This window comes from Conger conger, chromosome 3 (genome assembly GCF_963514075.1).
Source record: "Conger conger chromosome 3, fConCon1.1, whole genome shotgun sequence".
In the NCBI taxonomy this organism is placed as follows: Eukaryota; Metazoa; Chordata; class Actinopteri; order Anguilliformes; family Congridae; genus Conger; species Conger conger.
Genome location: NC_083762.1, coordinates 14,998,276 through 15,016,975, shown reverse-complemented (window position 1 = coordinate 15,016,975; position 18,700 = coordinate 14,998,276). Strand labels below are relative to the sequence as shown.

At 45.1% G+C, this 18,700-nt stretch overlaps 2 protein-coding genes across 2 annotated transcripts in view; one reads left to right on the top strand and one right to left on the bottom strand.

Moving 5' to 3' along the window:
- Positions 1-7,047, top strand: part of rin1b (Ras and Rab interactor 1b) — a 41,513-nt gene extending 34,466 nt beyond the window's left edge. Inside the window, exons 8-11 of the mRNA XM_061236465.1 lie at positions 603-908; positions 2,615-2,746; positions 3,406-3,572; positions 5,088-7,047. Of these exons, the coding sequence (XP_061092449.1) occupies positions 603-908; positions 2,615-2,746; positions 3,406-3,572; positions 5,088-5,411 (929 nt within the window). The 3' untranslated portion in view covers positions 5,412-7,047. The remainder of the gene's footprint in view (positions 1-602; positions 909-2,614; positions 2,747-3,405; positions 3,573-5,087) is intronic.
- A 3,336-nt stretch (positions 7,048-10,383) lies between these two features.
- Positions 10,384-16,885, bottom strand: six7 (SIX homeobox 7). The gene is made up of 3 exons (XM_061236464.1): positions 16,478-16,885; positions 12,707-12,870; positions 10,384-11,912 (listed from the first exon to the last, which is right to left on the bottom strand). Exons 1-3 carry the CDS (start codon positions 16,883-16,885, stop codon positions 11,708-11,710), a joined length of 777 nt encoding a protein of 258 aa, XP_061092448.1. The 3' UTR covers positions 10,384-11,707.
- Between the last annotated feature and the right edge of the window lie 1,815 nt (positions 16,886-18,700).

Here is an 18,700-nt window from a genome sequence, read left to right as displayed (position 1 = left end):
GGAAAGAGCTCCAGAAAGATTTGGAGGCAGCAGGTACAACTGTGACAGAAAGGACAGTAGGCAATGCACTCCACCGCCATGGCCTCTGTGCACGCTCAGCCCGCAAGACTCCACTACTGAAAAAAAGACATGTTGAAGCTCGTTTAAAGTTTGCCAAACAACATTTGGACAAGCCAGTGAACTACTGGGAGCATGTACTCTGGTCAGATGAGACCAAAATTGAACTTTTTGGCTGTCACACATCAATACTTTTTTTCTATGTCATTCCACTTTATTACACATAACTTTATTTACATATGGACTTTAATGTTTAGATTTTGTCTGGATTTCTCGAGTTAATACCAAAGTCTGGTGCAAATTTCACTTGAATGGCCTCATTGGAAATACATTTACTGGACAAAATGTTGATGTGTTCAATACTTATTTCCCCCATTGTACATCTAGCCCTAACAGCATGTGTGTGTGTGTGTGTGTGTGTGTGTAGATCTAGCCCTAACAGCATGTGTGTGTGTGTGTAGATCTAGCCCTAACAGCATGTGTGAATGTGTGTGTAGATCTAGCCCTAACAGCGTGTATGTATGTGTGTGCGTGTGCACTTCCAGATCTGGCCCTGGAGAAAGCCATGTTCGGCTGTGTGCTGAAGCCTCTGAAGGCCCAGCTGGACCAGGCCCTGCTCTCTCTGCACACCAAAGACGGCTCCATGCAGCGGCTGGCCGACAGCCTGAGGGACGGCCAGCAGGGGGCAGCAAAGCGCTTCGGGGTGCTTGTGGGCGTGCCCGACGCCCACGGCCTGGAGAGGATGAAGCAGAAGCTAGTGCTAATGCAGCGCACACACTCCCCCATAGACAAAGTGCTGCTGCTGCTACAGGTCTGCAAGGGCATCTACAACGCCATGGGCTCCAACCCCCGTAAGTCGTGCGCTAACTTACACACTCATTTACGCACTAATTTACACACTAATTTAGAAGGAAATTTACGTGCCGATTTACACACTCATTTACAAGTGAAATTTACACATACATTGACACACTAATGTGCACACAAATTTAGAAGGTAATTTACATGCTAATTTAAAACTATTTTGTAGAATTCATTTCATTGTAGTGTTTACATTCAAATTATATATGCACTGTACCACAAAAATGTATTGATATGTTGCATTATAATGTGTAAAGGTGTAGCATTATAAAAAACAATTCCACTAAAACCTTGAAATTATGCCAAAAAAAAGAAAAGGAAATTCAGAGAAATAAAATCAAATACAGAACATGAAAGAATGTTTTTTATTATTTTGTGTAGCAGCTAAGATAATTCTTTTGAAATGTCAGAAGGCAAATCTATTTGTTTCCTGACCTGTTGAGGCTACTAAACTTGTGGGTATTCATTTTAAGAATTGAATGCACTGTATGCTTCTACTACTCTACAGGCAATGGAAATATCACTGTTGACGAATACTGGTGTGGGCGATAGCCGATAGGTTTTTACCTGCAAGCAAGTTAGTGCACTCAGTGGAAGCCATGCTAAGCTGTTTATGGACCTTGAAACCAAACACTATACCAAGCTCACATTTTAAACAAACTTAAAGGTCCATACGACTACCACCTACCACCTAGTGTGCTGGAGTGTGTCTCGTAAAGCAGGTCATGCCCTTTTCCATATGCTTATAAACCAAAGCAGCCGACGGCTTCAAGCAGTTTGTAACAATCTGTGTCTGTGGCATGGCGTAATGTCACCGGGCAGACGTACATTAGCCAGTTATGTACTCTTGTTAGCTAGAAAATGCGTCAAGACAATATAGGAACCCCATTCTCTTGCAATGTCGGATGACAAAGAAGAATGGGGCGTTATATTTGGAAAGAGATGTTGCTGTTTCAAAGGCACATTTGCCTTTTTTCTGGCACGTTGACAACGAGCTGCATCTAAAAAAGTTGTCAAATCTAGAGAATTTGTCAGATCTCAGTGAAACTAATGGATAGATAGTTATCTGGATGGATAGATAGTAACATAACATAACATAACAGTGATAACAGGCAGTTCAGCTCAGCAATGCTCGCCTTGTCCTACTACTAACGTATACCTTCAGCTTAGTGTACCTAACAGCTGTATTGTTTCTAGCATCATATCAAGCCTGGTCTTGATAGCACTCTGGGTAAGTGGAAACATACTTTAATTTAATTTGTTGGTGAAGTGCCCCTTTCAAGATTGACTTCAGGAGAACAGTAGCATTGGCAGAGACACGAGACAAGGGTGTGTGTACATGGTAAATGGTTGGCATTTATATAGCGCCTTTATCCAAAGCGCTGTACAATTTATGCTTCTCATTCACCCATTCATACACACACTCGCACACCAACGGCGATTGGCTGCCATGCAAGGCACCGACCAGCTCGTCAGGAGCATTTGGGGGTTAGGTGTCTTGCTCAGGGACACTTCGGGGGCAGTCACAGTATTTGTGATAAATACTGTGACCGTAAATAGCCCCCCCCCCCAGGACAATGTGCCCTGTCGCTCCCCTGATTGCGGCCCTTAGGAATTGAAGCAGTTTTGTTGTGAAAAGAATGGCCATTAATTTTCACTCCCCACCCCTCTCCTATTCCTCTGGCTCCGTGTCCAGGACAGGAGTTTGGGACGGATGAGTTCCTGCCCGTGCTGTCCTATGTGCTGGTGCAGTGTAACCTGCCCCAGGTCCTGCTGCAGGTGGAGTACATGATGGAGCTCCTGGAGCCGTCCTGGCTCACCGGGGAGGGTAAGAAAGGGACCTCAGGTGGAGCGGATTTATCATGATGTTACTGTTACCAGAGCACTCAGCACCACTTACACCTGCATGTACACGCACACGCACACACCACACACCCACACACACTCTCACACGTACGTACGCACACACGCGCACACGCACATGCGCACACACACTGACCGACACACTGACCTGCGCATACACACATGCACACACCACACACCACACTCACACACACACACTCACACGCACACGCACACGCACACGCACACACACACGCACACAAACACATGTGCACACACGCATGCTCACAAATGCACACACACACTTGCATATACACACAGATACCGTTTGACACTGAGTGAATTTGAATTTATGTGTAAAGTGTAATTACATTCAATTTAGCAGATGCTCTCACCTTAATTAACACCTTAAAATATTTGTTTTGCTCTATACAATATATGCCTATGGCTCCATATTTTCTGAACTAATTCAGGTAAACAAATTCATGTATGTGTACCTTGGCAGCGCTTCCCCTAGGATTCAAGCCAGAAACATGTAGATTACAGGCCCATTTCCCAAGCCATTGCAGTACCCTGACACCCATGACATCAGACATCAGCTATGCTACTGCGAACCAATGAAAACCCCTCTAATCTGATTGGCAGGAGGTTACTACCTGACCAGCATCTACGCCAGCCTGTGTCTGATCCAGAGCCAGTCTGAACCGGTTCCGCCCAGTGGGGTGACCCGCGAGGCCCAAGAGTCGCTGAAGGAGTGGACCCGACGTCGGTCCCAGGAGGCCCAGAACCAGAAAGACACCCAGCAGAACCAGGTCAGTGTGACAAGCACAACCAGGTCAGTATGACCAGCACAACCAGGTCAGTATGACCAGCACTACCAGGTCAGTGCCCCAGCACAACCAGGTCCGTGTGACCAGCACAACCAGGTCAGTGTGACCAGCACAACCAGGTCAGTGTGACCATCACAACCAGGTCAGTGTGACCATCACAACCAGGTCAGTGTGACCAGCACAACCAGGTCAGTGCCCCAAGCACAACCAGGTCAGTGTGACCAGCACAACCAGGTCAGTGCCCCAAGCACAACCAGGTCAGTGTGACCAGCACAACCAGGTCAGTGCCCCAAGCACAACCAGGTCAGTGTGACCAGCACAACCAGGTCAGTGCCCCAAGCACAACCAGGTCAGTGCCCCAAGCACAACCAGGTCAGTGCCCCAAGCACAACCAGGTCAGTGTGACCAGCACAACCAGGTCAGTGCCCCCAGCACAACCAGGTCAGAGGCCCTCAGGCTACCTCCACACTGGCGGTTTTAGTTTCAAAACTTTTCGGAAACGTCTTCGAGGTTTTCACTACCTTGGCCTGTCTGCACACATTACTCTGTCTGCACCGACTCTGATCTGTAAGTAAAGCCTGATTCATACTTTGTCGGCGGAGCTTTCCGCAAAGTGCTTTTTGTCGAATGCTTTCCGCACATTTTGCATTTATACCTTGGCGAAGGTCTGTGATGAGGCTTCTGCTGTCTCTATGGTAACTAGAGCGAATGTTTACATTTTTTGAAAACACAGCTGCGCCTGGCGTAACCGATCTATGACAATGAGTTTCAGTGTTCCATCTGGCGGTCCGATCCACACCGCGTGACAAAGTATGACTGTACACGACATAACAGAATTGTAGTGGTGCGGGACACTAAGTCTAGCGATAAGCTGTACTCTGAGCACACGGCAGCCTGTGTGTTGGCATTTGTGCTGAATGGCGGTAACACTCTACACCAGCATAGTGTGACTAGGGGGGTTTGGTGGTGTGTGTTCTGACTAGGGGGGTTTGGTGGTGTGTGTTCTGACTGGGCGGGGTTAGCGGGTGTGTGTTCTGACTGGGCGGGGTTTGGTGGCGTGTGTTCTGATGGGGGGGGGGGGGTTTGGTGGTGTGTGTTCTGACTGGGAGGGGGGTTTGGTCATGTGTGTTTTGACTGGGGGGGTTGGTGGGTGTGTGTTCTGACGGGGGAGAGTTTGATGGTGTGTTTACATTACATTACATTACATTACGTGGCATTTAGCAGACGCTCTTATCCAGAGCGACGTACAACAAAGTGCAAATCAAACACAAGTACAAGTGCAAAGTGGACCTGAGAGGACAGTACAGTTCCGAGTCCTAGTGTAAACATACAGAAATTCAGAACCCTTGAAGAGTACAATCAGTGTTCTGACTGGGGGGGGGGTTTGGTGGTGTGTGTTCTGACTGGGGGGGGGGTTTGGTGGTGTGTGTTCTGACTGGGGGGGGTTGGCGGGTGTGTGTTCTGACTGGGGGGGGTTTGGTGGTGTGTGTTCTGCAGAGGTTTGCGCGGGTGCTGTTCCAGGACGGCGAGTGCAGCATCGTGCGGACGGTCCTCTGGAAGGCGGGGGACTCGGTCGAGGCCCTGGCCCGCCTCTGCGTCCTCAAATTCGGGGTGTCGGAGCCGGAGCAGTACAGCCTGTACTGGCGGGACGGGGGCGAGACGCGGCCCGTGCCCCCCCAGGCCCAGCCCACCGACCTGCCCTCCTGCAGCGGGCACGGCCCCACCCTGGCCTTTCTGCGCTCCGACCAGGACTTCGGCAAGGCCCGCAAGCTGACCAGAGGGGGCGCTGTGGACCTGGGGGAGTCCGTCTGCGAGGAGTAGGGGGTTGCGGCCTGCTTTTTTGTGATGGTTTGCGTGTGTGTATGCGTGTGTGTGTGTGTGTGTGTGTGTGACAAAGGGGTGTGTCTTTGTCCCCCTCCTCCTCTTCCCAGCTACAACGTGGCCAGACGTGTTCGTTTTGTTTTGTCTTTATCCTTTGGTGATTGGCTGTTGAAACCCCTGTTGTGGTCGGGCGCTCAAGAGCGCACCCCAGTGGTCAAGGAGGGCGGCTGACCCGCACTAGTATGCGCGTGGATGAAATTACCCTAAATATCCCACTCCGCGCACCCACGAAAAAAAACAAACCGAATATCCTCGAAAGAACCATCTGTAGCTTTTATTGGAGCAGTCACCAAGTCCAAGCCGTCACCAACGCTGTGCACTGTATATGCTGATATCTTAAGCTTTGAATCGATTCAGGCTTTAGTTCATCCTCCCAGTCATAAACTGACGATGGCGTAACAGCGAGACAGTCATTGATCGGATGATATGGGGGGGGGGGGGATGATGGCTGCAGGCACGCCAGAAATCAAAAGGCCACCTCCGCCCAATCTGTGCATCGTGATCGTCACAGCCATATAAGGTCAGAACTGTTACCCTGAGTAACTGTCAGTCTATCCTGGTGATGATGTCAGCTTTGCCTGCATCATCATGGTGCCAGATATGAAAATGTAAAAATACTTTTGAAAATCTACTTTAAATGTAAGACTTTAATTCTTTTGGGAAGGGTTATATAACTGCTTTTTTTAGACTCATTAACACTGGAGACAGCACCGTTTCCCTGCAGCACTGTCACACCGAGGCATTGTGTTAAAGCACATTACACTGAGTCCTCAAGGTTGCTGCAACATATTTCTGAGAATAACATCACAAAATGAAGGAGGCTAACCGTATCTCGGTGAAAGTTTGAAACCGCAATTTAGACGTGCATCAGATGGCCACTACAAAGAACGAAAACTTCAATGCTTACAGATAATTCCCCACGATGTCATTTTTTAAGAGCGTCACAGGTTCTTTAAAAGAGGAACCGGGATAAGAAAGCAACACAAATACATTTGTGGTGGTATTGGGGAACAAGTGTTTTGTTTTGGCATCAGAATGCTTGCGTCACCAAAGGAACAGCACTATAATGTACAGTGATAGACTAAAGGCCAAATAAGCATCCATATGCTTGAAGCGAAACCTGTTTAGCCTTATTTTAATAACACCACAACAGTATTAGACCAACAAGGTCAGCAATTTCTGAATAGAAAAACAGGGAAATAAATGCTTTCAGACCAATTATTGTGTCTGAAATAGAAAGGACTACAGAAATTAAGTGAGGTCAAGTCTTACACCGCTGTTCCAATGGGAAATATTTGATCCTACACACAAAAAGCTAGTGTGCAGGAGAACTACAAAATTAGGAGGCGGTGAGGCAGTGATTAAAAGCTAAATGTAACAATATTGAAAGTGGATGCTACCTGTCGCCCACTGAGGAGTGTAGCTGGGGACACAAAACCACAAACTATCACAAAGACACTCTTCCCCTAGAGACAGTGCCACGGTTAAGCGAACTTGTTCCACAGAAATGTGACATAAGTAAAGATAAAAGAAACTTGTGTGCCAAATATCAAGGGTGTGTATGTGTGTGTGTTTGTGTGTGGTGGGGGGAGGGGGGGGGGGGGGAATATTTTTTTAAATAGAAATTACATGACCGTGTCGGTGGAATCCCATCCTGAATGTAAAAGGCCCATTTTCTGGCATTTCAAGCCTGTCGGGAGGCTGACAAAGTATTTAAGTGTATGGATACTCTTCGTTATTCTCCCAGACCCCAGTCCTGGAGGCTAAACTGCACTCTTTGCCAAGTTTACCAGCCTTCAGATGCAGTTATAAAAAGCCTCGGAATGAAGGCATGTCTAGTACAAAAAAACAAAACAAAAAAAAACAACTGAATGCACAATTTCTTATGTGAGCGAAATTTGATGTGAATACGACAGTACTGCTGTTTGTTGTTCTTCCGTTGTACTCATCTTTTGGGGGACAGAACTGTGCGTTCTGTTTTCCAAACTGTTCATGGAATTCACAAACAAAATATTTTAAAAACATAAAAACCGAAAAAAAAAAGAAAAAAAAAACTCCCACAAAATTTTTTGCTTTTTTGTATATCCTAATATACAACGCATCATTGGTAAAAGCCTGATGAGTGCAAGGTCGCCCCCTTGTGGTGGTTGAGTGAACATATGCATAATGGACATTCTCAACATCATCTGACTTTTCGATCATACTTATTTTGTATAAATTAGCCGTCTAATTGAATCATTGATCTAAATGTATTTTGTTTTGAGCTACAGAAGAAAAAAATGTCATGCTCTTAAAATATATTTCGTTGACAGTGATACAAACTCTGCTACATTGAGATTAAATGCATGCTGTATCTGTGTGCAATGATATACAGGTGTAGTGTGTGGTGCATGTATGACTTGTGTTCTGAACAGGACAATGCCAGTGCATCCATGAGTTATCTGATTGAATAACAATGCGCTTTATTTGTGCTCTGTAAAAACAATTTAACAATAAATGCAATAAAATGAAGGTATGTATGCAAAGCGAAATTGCCAAGTAGGTTTTATGTTTGAATCTCCCGTAACTGCAAATTGTTGTTGTTGTTTTTGTTGTCATTAAGTTTACAATTTGAGTATTTGGCAGACGCTTAAATCAGGCAACCAAATCCCTAGTGTTGATAAGCAAAGTTACTGTCAAGTCTATAACCCAACACTGGAACAAATCAGATAAAATACATTATGCCATGTAAATGAAATTGAAGGTACAGATATTTGACAGTACCGGTTTTAAACACGTGGTTCAGATACGGTTTCTTGCAGACCGGTGCCGTGGCGCTGAACATAAATGCTTATTTCTCAATGCCACAGTGACCGCGGTTAAGAAGCAACATTGCGACTATCGAGGACGGGAAGCAAGTGCGCCCAAATAGACCAAGAATCACTTTTCCCATATAGCCAAGATAGTTTCCCCAAAATAACTGTTCCTGTTCTGTCATATTAGGATGGCTGATCACACATCAACTGTGTGGAATGATGTAACTGACAGTAATTGAGACTGGACATTCTCTGCCCGATGTTTTCTGGAAAAGACGACATTAGGTGAGCTATCTATTCAGAATATCTAGCGTAATGCAGTGTAATTATTTTAATCAGGTTAATATCAGATTACTGTGAGTGTTACACGTTACACATGTTAACGCCATTTGTGTTCATCGCTGGACCAACATCGTCGAAAATATTTGGCTAGCTAATTAGGTACGTTAACTGTCTAACAAAAAAAATAACTAGCTAGCCAGCCAGCCGGCGATCAGTGAAGTTCAGAGACGAGAGAGACAGTTCCAGAAGAAACGATGTAGGCCTCTGCTTCTGAAGGATTGAGATTCATATTTTTAATAATATAATTCTAGGCTCCTTCGTTTATTAGCTCTACTATTATTTATACGATATGAGAGTAGGCCAGAGCTGCTTAGTAGCGCAGTTGGAGCTTGCTTTCTATGCTCTATTTAATGTTACTAGATTTCGACTATTTCTATATTCTTTTCATGTTACGACACAAAATTCAAACACTTTTGGTAGAAATCACACACATTTGCTTAAAAATAATTTCATTTATTTGAAATGCATACATCATATATGTACAAACAACAAAACAAAAAACCCTACAGGTTGCTTCTATAAGTCTTAGCAGGTAAGTATCTCTCTGTCCTCAAAGGCACAGGAAAAAGTCCTTTGAATTAAACCAGAGTTGTGCATCAGTTACATTTTCTCCTGCTCATTTTGAAAGCCACAGCCATTTTTTTTCCAAAGCTCCTGCCAAGTTTTCATATTCAACTTGAAATAAACAATTCATTTTCAAACTATTTTTTAGTCCCTAGTTGAAAAACCACTATAGAGGAGTGCAGAAAGTATTTTCTGTGTTCTTTATTTTGCATAAATCTGCGGGGGCTTTACCATGGCCACAATACCTCACAGAAGAATGTCTGAATGATAACAAAAGGAACTTCTGTCTACAGTCAGAATTATTTTAAATGAGTTTTCTCATGGCACTGCCACTAAATTGGATTCTGCCAAGTATAGAGGGACCATCCAGTTGCAGATGGATGAACCTTAATTTGCACTTGTCAGTCACAGAAAGATATCAAATACAGGTGCACTTAGCAGTATAAAGCCCTCATCAACACTGAAGATATACAAGACGCACATTGTGTACAAGAGAGGGCAGAAAGAAGGATCGGTACAGAAGTACAGAAATGTGGCGCCATAAATATAGTACCAAAGGATTTCTTACTCTCATGTACAGATTTAGTGCTAAGTTGAGTCGGAAGTGTAGTCCACCGGATTTCCCAGTTCAGTTCCACTCCAACACCAGGCTACTCTGACCGTCCTGTATATTATGGGCAACATTTTACAAAGGGCAGAATGGCACACACAACTCTGAGCCTTATCATTCTATTTCTATAGCTCAGAACAGCGCAAACCAGAATGCTGAGACAACCTATCCTTCTATTTCTACAGTTCGGAACTACCCAAATCAATGCTGAGACAATCTATCCTTCTATTTCTACAGTTCGGAACCACCCAAATCAGAATGCTGAGACAATCTATCCTTCTATTTCTACAGTTCGGAACGACCCAAATCAGAATGCTGAGACAATCTATCCTTCTATTTCTACAGTTCGGAAGAGCACAGGGAAAGGGCCTTCCTAGCCACAGCAAAGCGTATAGAAACTTTGCCCTTACGTTGTAGAAACTCTGCGAAACACAGCGGGAACTTATTACTGCTGGGCCGCTGACAGCAAAGAGCAGAGAGGAGAATAAATATTAATGAAATAACCTCAGTGACTGACAGGTGGGAGAATTGGAACGGCGGCACAGAATTCTGGCAGATGCTTCCACCGCAGAAAAATAATTACATTTTGAAGCCATGCAATGATTCTTTATTCCCCCTGGAATTAATCATCTACCTCTTTTAGACAAGGAGAAGTCCGGCACAATCTGATGTACATCCATAAAAGCTGGCAGAGACGGCCAGCTCAAGCTCTGTGTGAGGCCACAGAGATTGTAGTTGTATTCCTCTGAATCTTCCCACGTCTACAGAAAAGAGTGCACAGACTGAAGCCTTCAAACGCAAACAACCATCAAATTATTTTTAGTCCCCAACACTGAATAATGATGCCTGGTGTACCATATGTGTTATGTAATAAGATTCATTATAGTTCTTTACTGATTGTTTTTGGGCGTTTTTTTTGTCAAAATGTCAAATTTGTGTAATCTGAGATGCACTGTCAAAGCTTTCATATTCACAGATTAAGCAGTGTGTTGCACATGAAGGGCAGTTCCTCTTATTCTTAGAGTATGAAGTTTTACCCCCTCCACCTGATTGTCTTTTAGCACGGTAATGTGTGAAATTCACCACCAGAGGGAGACAGCACACAAATCAAACTACAGTGACGTTGAATCAAATTCCTGAAGCCCTGGTATGGCATCTGCCATCTTGATTTGTAATTGCTATTCTTGTGTTATCGATACACATTGTTTTGTATGATCTTTGGTATCATCCACTTTTGTTTCTGTTATTTCACATTCTTATTTCTGTACTCTGGTACTTGCCTTTTTGCCTTTCTATCTTTTGTTGTAAAACTGTTCACATTTCCCTTATTCATATGATTCACTTGTCCATTGTGCATGGTGAGTTTCACAAAACGTCAGTAGATACAAGTGCAAAGTACACTGCAAAGCCCAAACCGCAATATACAATTTAACCCAAAGGAAAATTAAAGAATAATCCTCACCGAAATGTAAGAAAATATGTCATGGTGGTATGAGTGTCCAAACATTTGATAGCTGTGTGTGTGTCTGTGTGTGTGTGTGTGTCCATGTCTAAGAACACAGAAAACACAGAAGTTTTCCCAAAAGCATCTTCTCCGTTTTCACTCAGTCATAAACAGGAGTGTAATATGCCTGGTCCTCTGTACATCACCATACAGCTATTCTAGAGCACCAGTCGAGCCATCGGCAGGCCTGTGGATAAGTGCTTGTGTCTGATGCGGCAGTCACTGTCCCGCTTCCACCCCGTTCCCCACCTCAGTATTCTCCGTGCAAACGGTCTCAGCTGCACCTACGTTCCCCGTTCTGCACAGACTCTCACCGTGCGACAGGTTATTCGTTACAGACTACAGGACGGCAGATGACAGATTAGCGCATCAGCGCCACCCGGCGGGTCTGTATCTAAACGAGTTTGTCTTGGGTCGGGACTCAGGGCTCAAACTCGCTGTCGCTGCTGACAGATATTTCGGGGGTGGAGGCCCGGGTCCCGTGGGGGCCGGTGCCCGAGCTGCAGTCGCTGGTCTCGGGGCTGCCTGGGCGCCTGGGCGGGGAGTGGGGCAGGTGAGGCCGGAGGTCCTGGGAGCTGCCGTCCAAAGAGGTGCCCGCGGGCATGAGACTGGGGTCCTGCTGCAGTCTGGACCAGAGGGAGGGAGAGAGAGAGAGTGAGTCACCTGTCCACCATTTTGTTTTGAAGACTTCCATCCATCCATCCATTATCTGAACCCGCTTATCCTGAACAGGGTCGCAGGGGGGCTGGAGCCTATCCCAGCATACATTGGGCGAAAGGCAGGAATACACCCTGGACAGGTCGCCAGTCCATCGCAGGGCACACACACCATTCACTCACACACCATTCACTCACACACTCATACCTATGGGCAATTTAGACTCTCCAATCAGCCTAACCTGCATGTCTTTGGACTGTGGGAGGAAACCGGATTACCCGGAGGAAACCCACTCAGACACGGGGAGCACATGCAAACTCCGCACAGAGAGGCCCCGGTTTTGAAGATGAAAATGAATTGTTTATTTCATTGGTAAGCAATCTGAAGGAATTGCCCTTGCATCTAGTATCTAGTATTTGAAATGAGGGGGCAGCCTCTGGCCTAGTGGCTAAGGTACATGACAGGGACGGAAGGTTGGTGGTTCAAGCCCCAGTGTAGCCATGATAAGATCTGCACCGCTGTTGGCCCCTTGAGCAAGGTCCTTAACCCTGCATTGCTCCAGGGGGATGTTGACCCCTGCTTATCTAATCAACTGCAAGTCGCTTTCGATAAAAGCATGAGCTAAATGACAAATTACTTTAGTATTATATTTGACACAGGTCTAATACAGTAACCCCCAGTATAACTCGAGGGACGTTTTCAGGCATTCTCTGCGGACAGCTCTTTGGCGTGAGCACTCCTGATCCTCGGGGTCCTGACTGACCTGTTCTTGGCTGAAGCTGCTCGGTCCCTCTGCCGCCGGTTCTTGAACCAGTTGCCCACCTGGGTGGGCGTTAGTCCGGTGGCCTGGGCCAGGTGGCGTTTTCGGGAGGGGTTGGGGTAGGGGTCCTGCAGGTACCACTCACGGAGCAGGCTACGAGTTCGTTCCTGCACCAAACACACACACACACACACAGTCAGTGCACTGCGAGGGTCCCTCATTCACTAATTTGCCCTGTGTTATGCACCTTTCAGACAGGTTAATTTAACATTTGTGCTGGCATTGTGAATCATTACATTACTGCCATTTATTAGCTCACCCCAGGCCTAGGCCCTATCAAAGCACACCTCATTCAACAGCTAGAGCAGGGCTGCCCAACCCTGTTCCTGGAGGTGTACCATCCTTTAGGGTTTCACTCCATCCATAACAAAGCACACCTGATTCAACAGCTTGAGATCTCATTAAACTGCTAATTAGTAGAATCAGGTGTGCTTTGTTAGGGTTGGAGTGAAAACCTACAGGACAGTAGGGCTCCTTGAACAGGGTTGAGCTGCCCTGCTTTAGTGACTGCTGAGAGACTCAATCATTACCGGCACTCACTACTAGGGATGCCACCAGGGATTTTGGGCACGGTGAAAAGATAATTGGGACCCACTAGCCCAGAGAAATCTTATTTTTGAGGGCACCTGTCAGTCTACGGCATCTAGAGGCTACCTGTTGCAGCCCCCCAGTCAGTGCTAGCTCTTTCCTGTAGTACTGGGCTGATTGTAGTGGGTATAATAACCACAGTGAACCTGCTAGAGCAGCTAGAGTGACTCCACATCCTCAGTTTGAGATTAAACTAGTCCTTGACCCCTCGCGGCTTCAAACTGAGGCCAGTGCTTTTTTCGTTTGTTGTACTATTTCACAGTATTTATCTTTCCCTCTCTTCACAGCTGTACACATCAGTCAGTCCTCGTGTACGTTACGCAGTTCGCAAGTTTTTCACCTAGCCAGCTGACGCATATTTTTTCTAACAATCTGCCGTAGCACGTTAAAGTGACACGTCGCTAAGCCGGCTGGCGGCAGACGGCACAGAACAGGTGATACGGTCTAAGAATAAATATCCCCACGCTCACCTTCAGCACTTAACTCACAGGAAATGTTGTGTAAGTGTAATTTAATTATTCTGCTGCTTGGAATCCCGTTAAGTCATCCCAGTAAAAATGTCCTGGTGGATTATGTATCTACTCCTGGTCAATGCCTCTGGACGTCTGATCTTACTGTAAATCACCGACTCAGGGAGACAGGGCTGTCTCTTAAACCAAGCTGGAAATAATCTGCGATCTCATTAAGCGGTATTTATAGATAATTATGGGCCTGTAAAACATTTTTAATGATTGGCTGAGGACCGAGGAAAGAAGCTTAGGACAACGAGAGGAAGATGACTTACGATCCGTCGCGGACCGTGCATTTGGTAGCTGGGCCTTCAGTGGGGACGTACCCGACTTAGTCCACCTCTTAATACAACCACTATCACGTCGCAGTTATAAAAAAAAAAAAACATCAATACTATTCAAAAATGCAGAATGACAAGGCGTGGCATTAGAGAGAGGGGAATTTCGCGTATTGAGGATAATTAAAACCCTCCGTGACTCCAAAAACCAACCTCAAACTTGCTTGGCTGTGTGTTTTGCTCTGACCAACCAATCAGAGGACGGAAAAATGCTGACCCTTCACAGGGCCAGCGTCACGGCGAGGGATTTGAAATCTGATTGGTTAAAGAAACAGTCAATCGCTAATATAGTCTAAATTGCATTGGCCACCACTACTGATTCTGAAGGCCCTGGGCAGATTGGATTGACGTGGCAGCACATAGAGGCTGAAATCTGTTTAGACAAAAATCTAACATCCACATACACGTACTGGAAGCAATGCAGCCAAGAGAAACGCTACAAAATGAAGAGAATAGACTGTTGGGAATAAATTAATACAATTTCATGGAACAAAAATTAGATTTTAGGTTGTAAATGTAGATCAGTGCTTCTGATAGTGTTTAGGCCAGCAGAGAAGGCCTGTTTACGATTAACACAGATTTAAGGAGCGCCTGCAGTACCGGGCTCCGCCACCAGAGGGGAGCATAACCCCGTGAAGATGAACCCAATGCCTCGACTTCCACAACCACAATCATTAAGTCTCTGAGGGAGGGAGCCAGGGGGGCATGGGGCTTTCGGGTGTGGGGGACCTGGCCACAGGGGAGTTGTTTCGGGGAATACGCCCTCGTCTGTTACCCTGGATTACTGCCACAGGTGCCTGTGGCCCCGAGAGGCTTATCCGCATGACTGTGGCCCTTCTGCGTAGCGGCAGTTCAGAACAGCGGGAGGTCTTTAACGGTGGGACTTAAACGCTGCTTAATGGCGGGTTTAATTCTGCTTCAGGGCTGGGGAAACTCCCCCCCCCCCCCGAAGCTAAAGTGCTTTAATTCCAGCATTAGAATCTGACAGAAACGGTGCTAATTGGCTGTTGAATAGCGCAGCGGTTACAAGAGTGTGTGTGTGTGTCTCTGAAGAGGGTTAGATTGTCGCTCCCGTACCTGGGCCCTGGGGATGTGTGCTCAGAAGCTGACAGACTACATTGATATTCCATAAGTAAGAATAGGAACACAGACTTGTGACTCACTGGGTTGTCATGCTGTGATGTCTTGTCATCAGAGTTGTCATGTTAGTACAACCATGGCACAGGAATATCAGAGAATGTACTCCCAGAAATAAAGGTACGAAAAGCGCCCAAAAAAGGTACAAATGCTTGCAGCTTGGGCGGTACCCAATAGATACAGGAAATTGTACCCCGAGCCAGCAATATCTAATTAAATTGTTCTTCTTTTTTTTTTTTTTTACTTAAAAAATGTTTTATTTTTATCCAAAGAGAACATTACAGTACTTTCAGGGTACACTTGGGAAATTTTAAGAAGAAAAATGTACCTTCACTGTCACTTTACTACTGAGTGTGTAAACACGGTGCTGTAGCTCATTCTGCATAGAGCTGTTTGAGGCATTAACTTCATGCCGTGTGTAAATGTGACTATACTCTCACAAACCCTCACAAACCCAGGGGTGTGCAGTTCCGCTCCTGGAGGTGTTTGTTTCCAACAGTTAGCCCGGCTAAATGACTTAATTAGCTGCGTAGACCAACACTGGTTCACTAGTAAATTATCGATCACAAGCACAATGTTTCATACAGGAACACAAGAACAGTCTCCAGCTGTCATTCATGCAGTTTTATCAAGAAATGTTGCTAAAATATCAGATGGCTAATTAAGGCCAAACATTGGCATGGAGACCAGAAACTGATATGGCCCTTGTTGCCCACCTCTACATTGACAACAATAACAAATACAAGCAGCCTATGTGAAAATCTGCAGCACTCAACTATACCCATTTCCCAATGCAAGCTATGCCACGAGTGATCAGGACACAGAAAACAACTGCAATGCACTGCCCACAATATTGTATTTTGTTGCCGTTATTCATTCGTCCAAATATACAATTGTTGCCAAAAGTAACAATTTGTGTATATTCCATATGTACCACCATTGCAGCTGTAGGTTGTTCTTGTAACATACTGTTAAATTGGACAAACACTTGTCAATGAGTCACTGCCATTATGTAGAAACTGAATCGCTGAATCGAATGTACTGGGTTGAAATCGCCAGTTTCTTCGGACTTTGGACCATCTCACAAATCGCATAGTGAGACAAGCCGTTGCGCATCTGGTGAATATGGTCCAAGTTCTTACCTTGAAGCAGTGGGTCTTCTGCTCGCCGTCCCAAATTGTGCGTGGGAGGGGAAACTTCTTGCGTATGCGGTACTTCTCCACGGGCCCCAGCGGCCGGCCGCGGAGGCGTTCTGCTTCACGGTAGTGCGCATCCAGCCACAGGTCTTGCAGCTTGGCGTGAGATTCGCGCGTGAAGCGGTGGCTCTGGAGGATCTGGTAAAGCGCCTCGAAGTTGCCGCCGTGGAAGGCCACCAGGGCTCGGGCGCGCATCACCGATTCGTGGCGGTTGAGCGCGTCGCTGGCCGAGGCCGGTACCGCGGCCGGCAGGGACCACAGAAAGCGGCCCAGGCGCTCAATGTCCCCGGTCTCCTCCAGGTTCTCGCATACGCGCGCCACCTGATCTGGCGTGAACATTGGCAACGGGAACATGGCTTATTCAGGAATAGGCCAACAAATATGTAATTATTACCCTTATCTGTTGTTTGAAATGGACGGAGATAGTCTACTGAACATCACAAAAAAAGAAGTTTGACTGTTTTCGACATCACTAAAATTACAATAAAAACGCCGCTTTATAATAGCCTACTTAATGCGCGTAGTCCAAACTGCAAGTGGACTGTTGAAACAGATATTTTAGGACCATTAAACAAATCTGAAGAATATGAATGCGTCCCCAAAAGGCATTTTTACCGCTCTGGGTCTTCATAAGAAGCCGGATTCTTTGGGTATAGGAGTAAAGGAGAAATGCCAGAAGTCAAGCAGTATTTATAGCTAGATACAATTAGCATCTCAGTAGTTGTTTTGAGAGGGATTATTCGGCACAGTAATTAGCCACTCAGCGTGGGATAGAGGTGACTACCGCCTGATCGGGTTGTTAGGCTTATCCGAAGAATAGCTCGATAGTCCAAATGAATGTTTACTACCATTATTACATTTTTCAATAAACACGGGGAGAAACACGCAATTCCCATTTACGAATAGATCGTGAGTTTTTCTTCCCATTATTAAAATAGTAATGAAACTCGTTTAGGAACGTGTAAAGTCCACCGATACGTAGCCATACAGTCACAGTCAATATATAGTGGTCTGTTTCATTCACATTATATAGTTCGGCCTGATAACTCGAATAACAACAGGGCCAAACTGACACTAAATTTGAAAACAGAGTACATTTTAGGCTACTGTATATTGGATAGTAAAGGTTTTAATAAGTCGTGTTTTTCCCATTACAATTTAACCCTCTTTTTTATGTTGTTTCAAAATTCCAAGTCCGTCTTCCCTTGAACTCTGTTACTTTCTGTTGCCAGTAGTGGTTGTTACATCAGCAACATTTTGTGATCTTACACCTTAAAGGGTTAAAGTAGCTACTGTATATACCATGGCAAGCAGGTGGAGTAGGTGAACAGACGTTGAAGGCGCGTTGCTGTTTTAATGAGGATCAGGTCCCATCGACCCCGCCGGGCCGTGAAAATCGCTATCACACGCAAGCTTCCACTCGACCGAGAAGACATTTAGAGACATATGTCAGCCAAAGCGGCTAAGGATCATCGGAGATCCTGACAAACAGGTACCATGTTAATTAATCTGGACACCGGTTTACTCTATCCACCCCAGGATTTAAATCAAAACGTCTCCGTTCACAGCCACGGCAATGTTACTGAGAGACAAGGAAGGAATACGTAGAGACGTACGAAATATAGTTATACAAATATAGCGATGGATCTGAGATAGAAAGCTAGCTGCACAATTATATATTTATAATAAATAAATAAAAATCATAGGAAATGCTGGTTGGAAAAGTAGTTGCTACACCGGAAAATTACAAATGACCAACAAATAAGTTCTAGCAACTTAACATCAACTTTAAGAGAGTCCAGCTGAGACATTATATACTCTATTATAGTTGAAAGTGTAAGGGTTTCACTTTGGATTTTACACTGAAAATTTTGATTTTGTTGTGTAGAATACCTGGGCTGTTTTTTTTATAGAATAATTTATAGTAATAAACACAAAATGTATTAAGTCGATGACAAAAATATTATTATGATAAACTTGAATAGCCATCAGAAATAATTATATGAATAAACGAAATGATAAGTAGTGGAAAGTATAAAAAATACAAAATAGGGTAGTTATAGGAAAATGGTAAACTGATGCAATGATTACAAGAGCAAGTGTGTCTTGATTTAAAGACGATTTAATGTTTATATGGACTGGCTGATTAACAGCATGGTCTACATGCAC

Excerpts from the sequence above, each read along its gene's own strand:
- six7 (XM_061236464.1), bottom strand. The coding sequence starts at position 16,885 with ATGTTCCCGTTGCCAATGTTCACGCCAGATCAGGTGGCGCGCGTATGC. Across the intron at positions 12,871-16,477 it reads AGAAGACCCACTGCTTCAAG|GAACGAACTCGTAGCCTGCT; the intron begins GTAAGAACTTGG and ends TGTTTGGTGCAG. Across the intron at positions 11,913-12,706 it reads GCAGCTTCAGCCAAGAACAG|ACTGCAGCAGGACCCCAGTC; the intron begins GTCAGTCAGGAC and ends CCTCTGGTCCAG.